Source organism: Mustelus asterias, chromosome 6, assembly GCF_964213995.1.
Source record: "Mustelus asterias chromosome 6, sMusAst1.hap1.1, whole genome shotgun sequence".
Classification (NCBI taxonomy): domain Eukaryota; kingdom Metazoa; phylum Chordata; class Chondrichthyes; order Carcharhiniformes; family Triakidae; genus Mustelus; species Mustelus asterias.
This window is the reverse complement of record NC_135806.1, coordinates 118,774,001-118,790,092: the sequence shown is the minus strand read 5'-3', so window position 1 is coordinate 118,790,092 and position 16,092 is coordinate 118,774,001. Positions and strand designations below refer to the sequence as shown.

The window sequence follows — 16,092 nt, the reverse complement described above, 5'->3', positions numbered from 1 at the left end:
ACATCCTGGTGAATCTCCTCTGCACCCTCTCTAGTGCAATCACATCCTTCTGGTGTGGTGACCAGAGCTGCACAGAGTATTCTGTGACCTAACAAGCATTTTATACAGCTCCAGCATAACCTCCCTGCTTATATTCTATGTCTTAGCGGCAAATATTCCATATGCCTTTTTAACCACCTTATCTACCTCCCTTGCTGCCTTTGAACATACATCCATCCCAAAGTACCTCTAGTCCTCATTAGCATCCAAATATTCCTTGCGTATTCCCTTGCCTTGTTAGTCCTCCCAAAATGCATCACCTCACACTTCTCATAGTTAAATAATTATTTTCAAGCAATTCTGCTTTATTAGAGTTCCAAGCACAAAAGGCATATTTTTTTAAATCTCACACATTGTTAAAGTTTATATAGTGTTAGTAGTCAGTGAGCACTGCCAGTCTTTTTGATTACAAGGAATATCCATACTATATTAGAATCAAGTATTATTGACTAGGGACTACATTATTGCATTGTTAACATACTAAGTTAATTTTTAAATTATTTGGGGGGAGGGGGGGCGAAGGGGCCAGAAGGGGGCGAAGGGGCCAGAAGGGGGCGAGGGGCCAGAAGGGGGCGAGGGGCCAGAAGGGGGCGAGGGGCCAGAAGGGGGCGAGGGGCGGGAGGGGGTCGAGAGGCGGGAGGGGGTCGAGGGGCGGGAGGGGGTAGAGGGGGGGGGAGGGGGTAGGGGGGGAGGCGGTAGAGGGGGGAGGGAGGGAGGGAGGGAGGGAGGGAGGGAGGGAGGGAGGGAGGGAGGGGGGAGGGAGGGAGGGGGGAGGGGTGACGGAGGGAGGGTGAGGGAGGTTGGGGTGGCACAGTGGTGGGGTGGCACAGTGGCAGGGCGACACAGTGGCGGAGCGGCACGGTGGCATAGTGGTTAGCACTACTGCCTAACAGCGCCAGGGACCCAGGTTCGATTCCCAGCTTGGATCACAGCCTGTGCGGAGTCTGCATGTTCTCCCCGTGTCTGCGTGGGTTTGCTCCGGTGCTCCGGTTTCCTCCCACAGTCCAAAGATGTGCTGGTTAGGTGCATTGGCCATGTTAAAGTCTCCCTCAGTGTACCCGAACAGGCGACTAGGGGATTTTAACAATAACTTCATTGCAGTGTTAATGTAAGCCTACTTGTGACACTAATAAATAAACTTAACTTAAAACTTTAAAAACTTAACATTTAGAGCAATACATACTCTCTCCATGGGTCGTCTGGATTAGCGAATACTACCACATCAACAGGAAGAGTCAGCCTGAAGTGCATCCGTGATTTCTGATCATTTTGCACTGTTACAATTTCAGCGAAATCAGGCCGTGTCAACTCAAACAAAAGCTCTAGGTTTATTACTTTCTGGAAGAACAATTATGAATTATTAAACTAAAGCACTGAGTTCTGAAAAAGCAATTTTCATGCTAATTGCACTGGTAGCACTGAAAGAGAGTGTATTTACTGAAATCTATTTGAATTGTTTACTAACAAACTTGAATTATCCTATCCGACTGCTTTTTCAAATAGTGATGTATAACCTGAGAAAATCAACTGCTGCCTGCAATGCAACATAGTGGCACTAATGCATTACTGCCTCAGCGCCAGGGACCCACATTTGATCCCCAACTTGGTGACTCTCTGTGTAGAGTTTGCCGAGTTCTCTGATTCTGTGTGGGTCTCCTCAAGAGTGCTCCGGCTTCCTCCTACAGTCTGAGAGATGTACTGGTTAGGTGTATTGGCCATGCTAAATTCTCCCTCAGTGTACCCGAACAGGCACCCGAGTGTGGCAACTAAGGGATTTTCACAGTAACTTCATTGCAGCGTTAATGTAAGCCTATTGGTGACACTAATAAATAAACTTTAAACTATACTAACAGTACTGTGGAAATTCATGCAAGAAAGAGGTGAGGACTTAATTGTAAAAGATTGTGATCAAAACCTTTCTTACCCTTTTGGAAAAGGGCCTTGTATATAGCTTTCTGTGTGGTCTTTCCAGCAACTTTTCAATGACCACACTCTTTATTGATATAACACACGAGAGGCGTGATGTACTCGGGAAATAAAGGCTTTTATTGCCAACAATAACAGAGCTACCATATACAGTACACGATCCCAGACTAAAGGGTCACCAGGCAGAGCAGTGACCTTTATACCTCTCCCAGGAGGCGGAGCCGACTGGGGTGTACCATAATAACTATATTAACAGGTAGAACAGCCCAACAGTAACATATATAGACTCATAGTACTGGCCAGACCATGGCTCAGCACTACCTAGTGGGAACCAACAATGGTTCACCACAGAGGGTATCAGTCATTTCTACTGTTTTTAAAAAAATCAGATCCACCAAAGATAACTTAATATATTTTCCAGTAAAAGTCAAACAAGGTCAGTCTCTCTCGCTGCTAATGATGCTCCATGTTGCTGACTGCCCACGTGTGTGGCTCCATTAAAAAACAATGAACCGAGAAGTAAAGAAGAAAGATAGCATAAACCAAAATGAACAAGGAACAGAATAATACAAGGGAAGGCAGATAACACATCCCCCAGCCAATACGCTCCAGCCCACCCACCCCACAACCATAAAGCGCTGTGGGGAAGATTAACAATGAATCCCTGACTGAGGAAGAATGCAAACCAATTGGAGCTGCTGGCCAATCCAATTGACCAGCAACTCCATCAGTCCTAGCACCGCCAGGAGAGAGTCAGTGGTCGCTGATGTCACTGCAGAAGACGACAACCATGCCCTTGGATTCCCGGAGCAGAACAGGCCACAGTCTTGGGCTGTGAAGATTTGGGTTGGTTCGGAAGAGTGCAAGGGGGTGGGTTTAAGGGAGGAGTTGGTAGGAAGGAAGCAGAATGTTTGACTTTAGGGCTCCACCATTGTAAATGATTTTCCCGAAGAGCAATCCTCCCCCCACTTCCTTCCTGCCTTTAAACATGAAAGAAAAACAATCGGCTGCCCTCTCCCACCCAACTTTCCATGCCAAATATTTGATGGCATGGACAGTGTAATATGAGGCTTAATTGGTTTGATAACCAGCCTAATTACCCTCGGTAATCGATTTAAATAAGGCAGATGCGCTGCCAATTTTCACACCCGCCTGCCCCCTGTACTATGGGCATGAGCTTGGGAGTGGGCAAGAAATTTGCAAAATCGTTTGAAAAACACCTACATAACACAATTCTTTGAGAACTTTTAAATGGGGTGGGCTGCTTGGGTGCCACCCTATTTTCTGTGCCTCCCCTGCAGGAAACATGTCTTGCTAGGGGCACATAAAGTTCACCTCTAGGATTCTAGGAAAATTTGCAAAATTGTTTGAAAAACACCCACATAACACAATTCTTTGAGAAATTTTAAATGGGAAGATAGATTGGACAGACTGAGCTTGTTTCCACTGGAGTTTAGGGAATTGAGGAGTGAATCATAAAATCATAGAATCCCTAATTTGATTCCAGCTGGCAATATGTTTCCTGAGGTCCACTGACTTTGGATCAGCTCCTAAAATAGTCTCAAATTGTAGCCTCCATTGTTTTCTATAGAAAATAATTTGCACTTTGAAAACCTCCATGCACAACATGCAATAACGTTCCATCCCCCAGATGGAGCCATCAAATAGGAGTCAGGGGCTAGGTGAACTGCAAATTGTTCTAACTGGCTCATGCTAATATTTCACTGTCGACCTGGGCTCCAATCATCTCAGAATCCTTTTGTCATTGGATCAAGGCATCCTCTTCCAAGACAGTGGTAGTCACTGTGCAACAATGGTTCCATGTTATCCACTCGTCAAAATAAAGTAAGTGACCTGGAATGTTAGGACCCCCATGGACAACCTGATCAGTGACATATTCAAGTGCCGCACCACCAGCATAGCTCAGGAAATTGAGTGACTTGATGTCTTTTATAGAATCATGTATTTGAACTCTTATTAGTGTGCCTGTTTGTTCCTTCACATCCTTCAGTTCCTTTCCTCTGTGTATACTCCCACTCCTTGTTTCCTTTCCCACGGAAAGTGACTGACCTGGATGGGGTACCCGGACGATCACTCAGATCCTGGGAGGACCTTCTGGTGGCGGTATTCGCAGACATCTTTAACCTCTTTTTATACCAATCTGAGATCCCTATCTGCTTCAAGAAGGCAACCATCATCTCGTTAACAAAGAAAGGCCAGGCAGCATGCCTTAATGACTATCATCCAGCGGCTCTGACATCCATTATTTTGAAGTGCTTCGAAAGGTTGGTCACAGCACGAATCAATTCCGGCCTCCCAGATTGCCTAGGTCTACTACAGTTTGCCTACCGCTGCAACAGGACCACAGCAGACACCATCTCCCTGGCCCTACACTCAACCCTGGAATGCCTAGATATCAAAGACACCCATGTCAAACTCCTAATTACTGAGTACAGCTCAGCCTTCAACGCCATTATTCCTACAAAATGCATATCCAAACTCAGTGGCCTGGGCATTGGCTCCTCCCTCTGAGACCAGATCCTAGACCGCAATCAGTGAGGATAGGCAACAACATCTCCTCTTTGATCATCCTCAACACCGGTGCCCCACAAGGCTGTGTCCTCAGCCCCTTACTATACTCCTTATACACCTATGATTGTGTGGCAAAATTCCCCTCCAACTCGATTTTCAAGTTCGCTGATGACACTACCGTAGTGGCTTGGATCTCAAACAATGATGAGACGGAGTACAGGAAAGAGATGAAGAATCTGGGGAACTGGTGTGACGATACTAATTTCTTCCTCAATGTCAACAAAACAAAGGCGATAGTCATCGACTTCAGGAAGGGTAGTGGAGGACATCAACGGGGACGAAGTGGAAATGGTCGAGAGCTTATGGTTTCTAGGTGTCTAGATTGCCAACAACCTGTTCTGGTCCTTCCATGCCGATGCTATAGTTAGGAAAGCCCACCAATGCCTCAACTTTCTCACGAGGCTAAGGAAATTTGGCATGTCAGCTACGACTCTCACCAACTTTTACAGAAGCACCATAGAAAGCATTCTTTCTGGTTGTCTCACAGCTTGGTATGACTCCTGCTCTGCCCAAGACTGCAAATAACCACAAAGGGTCGTGAACGAAGCCTAGTCCATCACGCAAACCAGCCTCCCATCCATTGACTCTGTCTACATTTCCTGCTGCTTCGGAAAAATAGCCAGCACAATCACCCCGGACATATTCTCTCCCACCTTCTTCCGTTGGGAAAAAGGTACAAAAATCCGAGGACACGTACCAACCAACTCAAGAACAGCATTTTCCCTGCTGCCATCAGACGTTTGAATGGACGTACCTCGTATTACGTTAATCTTTCTCTACACCCTAGCTATGACTGTAACATTACATTCTGCACTCTCGTTTCCTTCTCTATGAACAGTATGTTTTGTCTGTATAGCGCACAAGAAACAATAGTTTTGACTGTATACTAATACATGTGACAATAATAAATCAAATCAAAATGTACCATCCTCTCAAAACATCTGCACCTCAAATTGTATTTGACATCAGTGCATCCATTCTGCTAACTAGCACATCTTCCTGAATGCTTTTTTGTTTCCTTGCTGATTGTCTGGAACTTGCATCACAGGACATCTTAAACGTAAGATATATAGACAATCTGAAAGCAAACCTCAGATCTTGCAAGCTGGATGCCAACACAGGGGGAAAAAAAACCAACCATGAACATACCCAAATGGAGAAGTTTCTATCATTAAGTGATTTCAAAATTTGGTTGCTGGATTACACCACTTCAACCCTTCATCAATCAGTGCCACATTAAATAACCTCTATCATTTGTTATTGCCCATAAGCCAATTTTCTAGCCATTCTACCCAGCTACAATGTGGTTAGACACTTGTCACAAAGCATCCTGAGATAACAAATCTAGTAACTTCAGACAATCCACTGATATCAAATTCCTGATTATAGATGAGATCTGTATTAAGTCTGTGCTGGCTGTTAGCATTCCATGCATTTCAAAATGTGCATGAATTTAATCTCAAATTGTGAATTCTAGGGTTTGCTTACCCACAACTATGATAACCTTCTGTGACAATTTATGTTAGAATCTAATATTCATCCTTTTGTATCAAAAATGATGACCCTGTGTGAGGCTGAAGAAAATCTGTAAATTAAAAAAAAACTAGCTACAGCTGCATGGAGAGTGGTCATTGACTGAGCCAATGCAATAAACCAAGCATCTTGAATTTTCTTATGAGGTCCATTCATGGGAAAGCCACAAGATTCATTATAGAACCAATTTTAAACGGGTAATGAGGCCTATAGTTGGTCTGACATTTCTTTGCCAAAAATGAAATCAGCAATCAATTGAATGCACCAATCTGTGTATCTGATTTTGTAATCCATGCTTACAACTATGAAGGCTCCACACTGCCAGTGAAGCCATGGTGAGTTGCCCCTACTGTATGTTATTGATAGAAACTGTATGTTATGAATAGAAATGTCTGGTTAATGCTTAAAATCATCAGATACATTGCATCGTCTGAAATACTCGTAAAACAACAATTCTCAAAATCAAAAACATATTGCTTACCAAAGGTTCAATCTTTACAGCTTTCTTTTTGGAAATCTTATTAAGATAGTCGTTGACTTCAATGCTGAAATAAAAATTGCACGCTGCAATAAGACGGCACACATATAGAAGCTGATTGTTCACACAAAGTGTTTTTTTAATTATGCACTGGAACAATATCTCAAACTAATCAATCCCACACATTTGCCTATTGTATAGTTTTTGAACCATCTGAAACATTATTGCTTACTAACATCAATTTTTCCCATGTAGACAGTGACATTATAGTTATGTTATTGGACGAGTAATCCAGAGGCCTGGACTAATAGTCCAGAGACAGGCGTTCAAACCCCACTGCAGCAGCTGGGGAACTTAAGTTCAATTAATTCAATAAATCTGGGGGAAAAAATTAACACCGTGATGACCAAAGTACTGCATCTGGTCCACCTATGTTAGGGAAGGTGCATCCTTAGTCTGGCCAACATTGACTCCACGGCCACAGAAATATGGTTGATTCCGAATTGCCCTTCGAATAGCCCAGAAAGTCATTCTGTTGTATCAAGCCACAAGAACGTCTAATAAAAAGACAACCTGAAATCAACCTTGGCATTAGAAATAACAAAATAATCCTGAACCCAGTTAGCCCTATAAAGTTTAATCCCCGACCTCTGGGCAAATGCCAAAATTGGGAGCGTTCTCCCACAGACTACTTAATCAAACCTGGTGTAGTCATACTCACAAACCAATATCCCTTTTAACAGATGTCTCAGATTCCTCCATCACCACCCCGGGAACATTCTGTCTCACTGGCAGGACAGACCCACCATAGGTGGCAGCAAAGAAATATACTGTCAAGTGAGAGTAGCCCTGGCAATCCTCAACATTGACCCCAGAGCCAATGAAATCTCACGGCATTAGGTCAAACACTGGCAAGGAAACTCCTTGTGATTATCACCTACTACTCTCCCTCAGAGACCAATCACTACTCCTTCATGTTGAGCTAGGGAGATGCACATGTCAATAAAAGTGATGATGTGCAATACCATTCTTTTCTGATACTCAGAATTCACCATCTCTAGCACCACCTGTCTGTAAACACCCATTCATTATCATACTGCTCATGTAATTTACAGCAGTCTTCAACTTTGTGACATTCGAGACACAAAGAAGGGCACTTAAAACATTTATAAATTGACACCTCATTTCAACAATGCTTTCAACTTTATGACACCGGCACATTCATGTGAGCACATTAGTATTCTGTGCTGCCCATTTGTATAACTGGACAGGTCAAACCATCTTTATTTGTTTGGAAACAGGTCTGTTTTATCTGTTAAATTTTTTTAGCACAACCATCGCGATTTTAATGCCTTTATATGTTGTATTTAATATGCGTTCAGACTCACAGAGGTTAAACAAACAACCGTGTTAGAATGGCTTCATTATATCCCCCACACTAACTGAGGAACTTGTGTTAAGGTGTGGAGGCATCAATAGTCATCTCAGCAATTTAACATGACAACAGTTGAGAGCATTTACCTTTATCAGGTGCCCCATGAGTGATTTCCAGCTTTGGTTCTGGAACCAATTCCCCACTTATACCATTATTCCTATGGGAAAATCTGTTCCAACTTACAACATTTCGACTTACAATGTGGTTTTTAAGAACCAATTGTGACGCAAGATGGAGGACTGCCTGTAGCTCAAAGTGTCTCCAAACACAATCGAAACTTGGAAGAATAAAATCAATATTTGACAATTGGACACTCAACTGACATGGGAAGTTTAACAATATCAGCATAAGTTTAACTAAAATCCATGTGATCACCAGTACAAGCATACTTCAATATAGTGTCAAGGTACTTAATACATTCCATTCTGCTACTTACGGAATAAGTTTTAATATGCTTTTGCAGCTGCTGTTCTCTTGTAGTTCTGTAGGCTGCGTGTTGAAGCCAGATTTAGGCCATATGTATAGAGAACTTTCCCAACCAAATAAGACGAAAGACTGTGAATTTACTTTGTTAATCAGATTCTTCATGGCTTCCGAAAACCCATCTTTAATTCCTTTTTCTGATTTAAAAAAATAACAATGTTACAAGTGCAGCACGTTCCAATATTCATTCTTACTTCAGTCTTTCATAGCATTTCTGTAAAGATAAACCATTATTAAATAAAATTGGATACCACACCACATAAGGGAGCATTAGACCAGATGTCGAAAAACCCAGTCAAAGAGAAAGGTATTAAGGAGTGTCTTATAGGTGTCAGGAAACAGAGGCCATTTAAAAAAAACTTTATTTGTGGTTAATAGAAATAAGGCATAGCTTTAAGTTAATTTTGTTGTTCAGCATTTAAAAGGATTAATGACATCAGTTTGGTTCAAGTGCCTGTATGGTAAAGAGGGTTTACGACGTGAAAGCAAATGTGGCTTAAAGGAAATCTAGGTTGTTGCTCAGCAACCAGGCCACCACAAGAACTTTTGAGTTAATTTTTAAGCTGGACAGGACCAGAGAGATGCAGAAAGCAGACTTCCCACAAGAACAAAAGAAAGTCAGCAAACCAGGGAAATGGGAAGAGACAAAGAAACTGAGAACAAGAGGTTGAATAAGGACCTTTTTAATTCATTTTACAGGACATAAGCATCACTAGCTGGGCCAACATTTATTGACATCCCAGATGCCCTCCATTTCAGAAGGCATTTGAGAGTCAACCACATTGCTGTGGATCTCAAGTCACATGTGGGCCAGACCAGGTAAGGACAGCAGATTTCCTTCCCTAAAGGCAATGAACCAGATGGGTTTTTTCAACAATTGACAATGGTGTCATGGTCATCATTAGGTCGATTTTCATTGAATTCAGATTGAACCTGGGTCCTCAGATCTTGCTCTGGGTCTCTGGATTGCTAGTCCAGCAACAATACCACCGTTCAGGAGAATTCAGGAAGAGAAAATACTCTAAGTTAAAGGGACAGCTGTAAGGAACAGATTTGAAGTTGTCTAGATGAGAAGCCAGACATCCAATAAAAAAGTCTGGCAACATCTTAATACACCTGTGAAGCAATAGTGTTGTGTTTGCATGGCTGAGTACCTGAGAGATTGTGTGGAAGCTTGAATGCACGTGCAATCCAAGGCAAAGGAATAGTGAAAGAGACCGAAATCCTGGAAGTGGATCCTTAGTGAAGACATCTGAGAGAAAGCATTTTGTTTGGGAAAAGATTTAAAGGTATGTTTTTTTTTTAAAGAGTGGAGTTTGGAAACACTCGTTTGGAAGTCAAGAGTTCCAGTGAGACCAGTTGGCTCACAGTGTGACAAGCATCTGGAGGAATTTGATGAGAAATCAAATTTGATGAGAAGTTATATTACATGGCATCTGTCACATGGTTTCAGAGGATGGTGTCTGACCACAGTTGACCTGTTGGTTTATATGGATTGTGTACTTACTGAGAACATTAAGAGTATAAGCTCTATTTTGTAACTTGTGTTATCTTTATAAATCTGTGTACATCTGTAATGATATAGCTGGGGTGAAGAAGTAGTGTATGATAGTCAATCTTTTCATGTTTAATGCATGTTTTATGCTTTGGTTAAAAGTTAATCGGCAGTCCTGTGATTTTGTTCATCCACATCCCTAATAAAATAAAAATTACGATCCATTGAGCCAGGATTCTGCTCAGGGATCAATCAGTCCAGTAGTAACATCAGCTGGGATCATAACATGGGATAAAAAAAGAGAAAGGTAAGAGGAGGAAATTCCAGAACTTAGTGCCGAGACAGCCGAAGGCATGGTCACTAATTGTGGAGTGGTAAAAATTCAAGAAGCCAGGAGAAGTGCAGATATCATGAGGGCTGTAGGACTGGAAGAGGTAACGGAAATTGGGAGGAACAAAACCATGAAAGAATTTGAAAACCCAGATGAGAATTTTAAAATACAGGCATTATCTGACTGGAAGTTAATGTAGGCCAGTAGGCACAGTGGTGATGATTGAATTGAACTTGATGTGAACTAGGATATAGGCAATAGAGCTTTTGATAGCCCCAAATTTATGTAGAGTGACATGTTATGAGGCCCTCCAGAAGAGCACAGGAGTCTGGAGATAACAAAGGCATGGATGATGGTGTCAGCAAAAGGTACTCTTACTCGTAAACCGGATGTGTAGTTGGAAGCTCACCTTGACATCAAATAGAACATCAAAGTTTTGATCATTCTCTTTCAGTGTTAGGCAATGACCGGGGTGGGGGATGGAGTCAGTAGTTAATGCAACAACTGAAGACAATGGCTTTCGCCTTTTCAATACTTACTTGGAATGCATTTCTGCTCCTCAGTATTGGATGTCAGATCAACAGTGTGACAAATCAGAGATAGTGGAGGGATAAAGAGATGTGGTAGTGAGATAGAAATGGGTGCTGTCACCATACTATGGAACCTGAATGTTTCTTGATGATTTCGCTGAGGGGCAACATTTAGATGAGAAACAGGAGAAGCTCATCAGGTTTACACAGCTTTGAATATTTTACAAAAATCACCTGTGCATCAAGCTCGAATTCTGTGTCTCTGAACCTGAATTTAACAAGCAAACATCACATAAAATATTTCTATTCTCATTCAGTTATTTATTCTGCAAAGTATCAACTTGATCTAAAATACCTGACTTTTGATACCCCCCTTAAACATGAAAATCTGGCTCAATGTTTCTGATGAAAGGTCACAACCGGTTAACTGCAAAATAGTAATAGCATTTTTTAATAATTTGAAGCTGTTAGCTTTGAAATGGAGGATGCTCATGTCATTGATGACAAAATGCTTTGTCAGAAATAGTACATCTAAATGAAGTCACTGGTTAGACAGTATGTTTAAAATAGTCAAAAGCAAACTACAGCAAATGTTGGAAAACTGAAATAAAAACAGACAATGCTGCCAGCATCTATGGAGAGAAAAACAGTTAACCGGTTGTGACCTTTCATCAGAAACATTGAGCCAGATTTTCATGTTTAAAGGGGGGTATCAGAAGTCAGGTATTTTCTTGCCATTGTGATTCTGCCTCCTATACAGCATTGCTTGCCGGTGTGATTGTGGATTCAGTTAGGGAGTGGCGGAGGTGGGCTGGAGTCAGACCTGCTGAACAGGGATTTAATCGGCGGCAGGAACAGAAGTGAATGCAGAGGCAGGTCTAACCCATCTCTGGGCCAAAAAAAGACCTGTCTCCACTGCCATCATTATGCCACAAGAAGCATCAGAAAGAAAGGGTGTACTAAACTAATACAAATACAAAATACTGAAGGTGCCAGATATGTGAAATAAAAGCAAACAATACTGGAAATATTTAGCAAGTCAGTATTTGTGCAGAGAACAAGAGATGATGTTTTAGGTCAATGACATCATCAGTTGTTAAAATTCCTGGCCAGACCTCCAAGGTCCAGTTAAGGACCAACAATATTTTGTTTAAAGTAGACAAAGTTTAAGGTTCAAGACACTTGCTCAGTGAAGAAACCCACAAGATTCTATGGGTTTTGAACAAGCAAAAATAAACTTTATTGTACAAGGTCAGAAAGATCAAACAGTTTACAATATTTATCTTTTTTCAGATCAATATGAGGAGATATATACGAATCAACTGGCAAACTGTGATCGAATATACCACAATAAATGACAGATGCAACCAAAACAGAATCCACGAATTTCTCAACAACCCATCCAGATATCATGTCAACCAATCTCATTGAAACCCCATTCCTCTCATGAGGAATTCCAATCTTCATCTTTGAAGATTTTACCTTGGAATTTCCTCCAACAGTCACTCCAACCTGGAAAGGGTCAACAACGATCCACTTTGCAGGGTTTCAATCTCATCCTCCGAGATTCCATTCCCCTGGGGTTCCCACTCAAGCCCAATTCAAGCTCTGCAGCCAAGCAGAACACTACTGCTCCAAGGGGTACCTTTACCTCAACTGCATGCAACACGGGGCCAGCTGTCAACTGCTTTCTTGGATTTTCAGGGCTTCTTTTGAGATCTCTTCAATTACCAAACTCAGACACCATCTCTTCTTTAGAGATTCTGTTCTTGCGGATTCCTTAAGTATGCACGCAAACACCAAATTACAGGCACGACTTTAGATCTTCGGTCACACTGAGCAGAACACTACTGCACCAAACAAGAATCCTTTGCTCCAACATGTTTGATATGATCCACCAATCATTGCAACTTGCAGCCTACTTACATAGCATTTCACCAGCAGTGAAATTATATGCCACATTAATCACTTGAAAAGTAGCCAGAGGGTCCTTTTGGCTAGTTGGCAGAATCCTGTTAATTGAAATCACCACACATAGGCTGCAATCTGTCCTCTGAAGGCAAAAGGAATATGTCTAGACATCATATTTTTTTGAACAAACAAAAGCATGGGGGACATTTGCCACCTGGTGCATTCTCCATGGCAACACCTTGACCGCAGTAAGAAGTTTAACAAGGTTAAAGTCCAACGGCTCCAAGTGGAGAGGATCTCCAAGAAGATCGCGCATATCGACACAGACATCAAGTTTCTACAGGTTGGACTTTAACCTGGTGTTGTTAAACTTCTTACTGTGTTTACCCCAGTCCAACGCCGGCATCTCCACATCATGACACATTGACCAGTCAGAGTTGATTTGCTGACCAATCAGCACCCTTTTTCTCATGCAGTATAAATTGTTGTTCCCTTTGAAATTCAGCATTCTTGCATTTATTCTGATGAACGCAAGACAAAAAAGATTCAAAAGCATGTCCCTTTTTTCAGCAATATTTAAGACCGAGGATTAAGCTCCCACCTCCGGTGCTGTGGAGAGCCTCAGACATCAGAAGAAAGAAAACATGACCGAGGAAGCAGTGTCACCTCAGACTAGCTCATCAGACACAAGTGCAGATATGCGCTTCTTGGTAGATCCAGACACAGTACTAGAGACTATAAGACCGTATTGTCTGCTCAGTGAGTGTCCTGGAGAGCATGTTGCTCTTGTTGTACAGTTGCTGGGCCTCAGTTTGAGGATCTCTCAGTGGAGTTAGAAGTTACCTACTCAGAAGTTAGCCCTTGTCACCCATTGCCCATCTGGCGTAGAGGTAGAAGAGTTGGGGCAGCCTTCAACGCAGAGTAATAAAGAATGGTGGCAGCTTCCTGAAAAGAATGCACAGGCATGCAAGTAGTTCCTCCTTTGGTCAAAGACCTCCTGGACATTAATGAAATGGTATCCGTTCTTGTTAATGAACCTGTCTGGTGCTGTAATGGTCACATGGGTGAAGTTTATGGCACTCTTAACCTGGGGTAATCTGGCTATTGATACAAAACCTGTTGCCCTCTATGCTTGCATGGTCACATCCATTGGGAAGATGATACAGTCAGCTCACTTATGAAGACAGCATTTTGAGCAGCCAAATGCAATATTTCTCTGAGGGCAAAAATGTAGCCTTGAAACAAAACCAAAGCGAAGAAGTTGAGGATCATGGTCATCTTCAATTTATCACTATGGAGGGTATGGAGATTGGTCTCCATCTCCCTGGACTGCCAAAGCCTCCTCTAAAAATACGGCGTCAGGGTATTCTAAGTTCCTTCTCCTCCTCGATGCTAGCTACTGAGGCTGAGCCACTTGCTGCCTGAGGACTCTTCCTAATGGTGCATTAGGCTGCTGCTGCAGCTGCTCTGGCTGAATGGCTTGCGGTTTGAGAGATCTGTATCCATGTCTGGTGGCAGACTTCCTTACTTGGGGTAGAGATTTTTTTTAAGGCTGGCTGAATGGACCAATGCCCCTGCAATGGCAAGTTTGCACCTGGGCTAGATTTTTCAAGTAACACACTCCTGCCTTCTCACCATTCCCTTGTGCAAACTTAGAACATTCCCAAAGCTCTCTGCGACAAGTACAATATCCTTACTTCCACACTATTCAGAACTTTCCTGCACTTCTGAGTGGCTTCCGGCACTGTTCCTGACTGCACTGAGTTTACACAGCCTTTTGAAACTTGCATGATGCCCAAAAAATCACAAAGCAAGTGCATCAAAAGTTCTCTTAAGAGCGGCGGGAATGGGGACAGGAATTCCAGATCTGGATCCCACCCACCACTTTTAAAGCCCACCTGGTGCATTTCAGCCCTGTGTTGGGATCACAAAATCCAGTCCATAAATTCTTTCACCCTCCATGGGTTCTGTCAAACCTGCAGGGTTCCAGCATTTTCGTTATTTATTTATTTTTGAATACAAATGGATGCAGCTTTCTACAGACTAGATAATTGCTGGTTATGATCACATGTGTCAAGTACTGTATGGAGAGAAATGCAGAAGCTAACAATTACGGCAGTCTGCTTTCCTGTTATCTACTCAAGTGTGAAGACATGGATTTGGCCTTTGTTCTGTGATAGCACTTGCGCCTAAGTTAGAAATGTCACTGATTCAGGCTCCATTTCAGAAACTTGAGCACATGATGTTGGATGCCACTACATACAATATGCTTTTGGATAAGATATTAAACCAAGAAAACATCTGCCATGCAGGTAATTAAGGCGGCAAATTGAATTTTGTCCTTTATTGCTAGAGGGATGGAGTTTAAAAACAGCGAGGTTATGTTGCAGCTGTATAAGGTGCTGGTGAGACCACACCTGAAGTACTGTGTACAGTTTTGGTCTCCTTACTTGAGAAAGGATATACTGGCACTGGAGGGGGTGCAGAGGAGATTCACTAGGTTGATTCCAGAGTTGAAAGGGTTGGCTTATGAGGAGAGACTGAGTAGACTGGGCTATACTCATTGGAATTCAGAAGAATGAGGGGAGATCTTATAGAAACATATAAGGTTATAGAAGGGAATAGATAAGATAGAAGCAGGGAGGTTGTTTCCACTGGTGGGTGGAACTAGAACTAGGGGGCATAGCTTCAAAATAAGGGGAAGCAGACTTAGGACTGAATTGAGGAGGAACTTCTCCACACAAAGGGTTGTGAATCTGTGGAATTCCCTGCCCAGTGAAGCAGTTGAGGCTACCTCTTTGAATGTTTTTAAGGCAAGGATAGATACATTTTTGAACAGTAAAGGAATTAAGGGTTATGGTGAGCGGGCGGGTAAGTGGAGCTGAGTCCACAAAAAGATCAGCCATGATCTTATTGAATGGCGGAGCAGGTTCGAGGGGCCAGATGGTCTACTCCTGCTCCTAGTTCTTAAGTTCTTATGACAGATGGATGTAAAAGATATTCCAGACACGAAATACTGGCTCTATTCTCTCTCCACACATGCTGTCAGATCTGCTGAGATTTTCCAGCATTTTCTGTTTTTGTACAAGTAAGCCAGACAGAGGAGAGTGGTGGTGGATGGGGATTGTTCAGGCCTCTATTTGAGGAAGAAATGAAGAGTTCTCAGGCCATTACCATTAAAAGAAATACAGGAAATATTTTCCAATACCTTGGCCTACATTTATTTGTTAATCAGCATTACTAAAATAAATTATCTGGTCATTTATCTCACTGCCGTGTTAAAAGACTTTGCTATAGTACATTAACTTCTGTGTTTCCTTAAAGTAGTGTCTACACCTC

The 16,092-nt window shown here is 42.3% G+C and overlaps 1 protein-coding gene across 1 annotated transcript in view; it reads right to left on the bottom strand.

Moving 5' to 3' along the window:
- LOC144495121 (ufm1-specific protease 2-like) overlaps positions 1-16,092 on the bottom strand; it is a 55,015-nt gene that overhangs the window by 27,003 nt on the left and 11,920 nt on the right. The window contains exons 3-5 of the mRNA XM_078215049.1: positions 8,440-8,623; positions 6,572-6,635; positions 1,223-1,377 (exon numbers count right to left, since the gene is read on the bottom strand). Coding sequence (XP_078071175.1) covers positions 1,223-1,377; positions 6,572-6,635; positions 8,440-8,623 — 403 coding nt within the window. The remainder of the gene's footprint in view (positions 1-1,222; positions 1,378-6,571; positions 6,636-8,439; positions 8,624-16,092) is intronic.